Below are 1,855 nucleotides of genomic sequence, written 5' to 3' on the forward strand. Positions count from 1 at the left end.
GGGGGGGGCTGCACTGTAATCCTCTAATAATGTATTTTAATGTTGTGATTCTTGTTCTGTTTTGGTATATGAACTATTACACTGAATAACATTTAAGTGGGTGCCTTCTGTATAAATGTATGATAGTCATTATTATTTTGCTCAGAAAAAAAAATACAATTAAATAGAACAAAATTTAAAGCTGAATTAATCATCGTTTTGAAGTGAGTCAGAAGTAAGCTAAATTTGACAAATTATTCTTTTGTGGACATCCTCATCAAGTATAAAATAAAGAAATGAACATTTTGATGCAGAAAGTTTTCTGTTGGGTTGTGATTGATGTGGGTTATTAACTCCACCTGTCAGTGGTTTTAACTTTGTGGCTGATCAGTGTATAATTAGCTGTATAAAAAAATCGAAATATATAGAATCTCCCTATTTAGGTAAGTAAAGTTGTGTGTGTTTGTTGTATAAGATGTAAATGCTAACCCATATATATTTACTTTCTTACGCGTGCATCAATTAGACAGCCATTTTGAACACATCTCATGAACTCTATGAATTAGTTGGAATTTGATATATTTATTTATATTTACCACAATTGTAACCTTCAGTTTGAGATGACGTTGTGTCCTCACAGAACAAAGTCAGAGAGAGCGCATTCTCCTGCCCCCAGCTATAGGTCAGATTTTTCAATGGATCTACCAACTAACTTCAAAAGCGGAGAAACATTTGGTTTGGATTTAAGGTAAATTTAAATTTTTTCCTCAGTAAATTATTAATTGTATATTCAATATTCTAACAAGCTCTTTTATTCTGTTATCACAAATGTTTATTTTAAGTGAATCCAAAAAAAGAACATGTGAACTCCCAACAATGAAACAAGACCAGGTGGTAATAATCCACTTAAGCGAAGAACCAAGTGATGAACACAAAAATATAAGGTAATTATATTTTGTTTGGTGACAAATTTGGTTCCATTTCAGTTGCGACGTTGGGTGACCAAAATTCATTATCAACTCAACGTCTAACATCAATTTTAATTTGATGTCCAATATCGACGTCAGCTGTCGTTGATATTTGTTGTTTTTAGGTTGTGTAAACCAAAATCCAACGTTATGTCAACATTAAATTGGCGTCAAATACTGACGTCAACCCAATTTTCATTCTCAACCAAAATACAACATCTGTCCGACGTCATGTCCAACGTCAACCTGAAAAACTGTGCCAAAACTGTACTTAAAGTAGTGCAGAAATATGTATATTTATGTTTATGACAGTCGGTAGGTATTGTTTAACATTTTCTCTTCATAGAGTAAAGTCAGAAAGAGCAGCTTCTCCTGCACCCAGCTATATGTCTTTAAGAACAGATTTGTCAATTGATCCACCAACCAACTTCAAAGATTTTCTTTTGGATACAAGGTGCATTTCACAAATTGTACTTATATTTTTGTTTTATTTTGTTTCATTTTATTCAAAAATAAACACATTTTAACCCAATTTTGTAAGACAATAGCTTCGTTAATGAATTAATATGTGGTAAGACAGTGTTGAAAATGAATAAACATGCTTGTTTTTTCAGTATTAAAAAAGAAAGAGAAACAATAACCGTTTCAACAAACAACCAAATGGACAACACATTCATGACAAGGTAACAAAATATGTCATATTTTAATCTTAAACATTGGCAGAAGTCATTAAGATAGCATTCTCTTTTCTTTTCTGTTTGAAACTTTCCAGATCAGAGAGAGCCCCTTCTCCTACGCTGTCTCTATGGTCAGATCGGTCAGTTGAACCATCAGCTAACTGGAAAACTGAAGAACCTTTCCTTTCCACTTCAAGGTGAAGTTATTCCACATTTACTCTTCATGTATCA

General features: G+C 32.6%; 1 protein-coding gene across 1 annotated transcript in view; it reads left to right on the forward strand.

The window, feature by feature from the left end:
- The window catches only part of LOC107577220 (uncharacterized), a 2,609-nt gene extending 762 nt beyond the window's left edge, over window positions 1-1,847 (forward strand). Inside the window, exons 3-7 of the mRNA XM_016263321.1 lie at window positions 620-727; window positions 822-923; window positions 1,294-1,401; window positions 1,562-1,630; window positions 1,720-1,847. Coding sequence (XP_016118807.1) covers window positions 620-727; window positions 822-923; window positions 1,294-1,401; window positions 1,562-1,630; window positions 1,720-1,825 — 493 coding nt within the window. The 3' untranslated portion in view covers window positions 1,826-1,847. The remainder of the gene's footprint in view (window positions 1-619; window positions 728-821; window positions 924-1,293; window positions 1,402-1,561; window positions 1,631-1,719) is intronic.
- The last annotated feature ends 8 nt before the right edge of the window (window positions 1,848-1,855 follow it).

The sequence above is a fragment of the Sinocyclocheilus grahami genome, unplaced genomic scaffold (assembly GCF_001515645.1).
Source record: "Sinocyclocheilus grahami isolate Dianchi unplaced genomic scaffold, SAMN03320097.WGS_v1.1 scaffold5458.1, whole genome shotgun sequence".
NCBI lineage: Eukaryota > Metazoa > Chordata > Actinopteri > Cypriniformes > Cyprinidae > Sinocyclocheilus > Sinocyclocheilus grahami.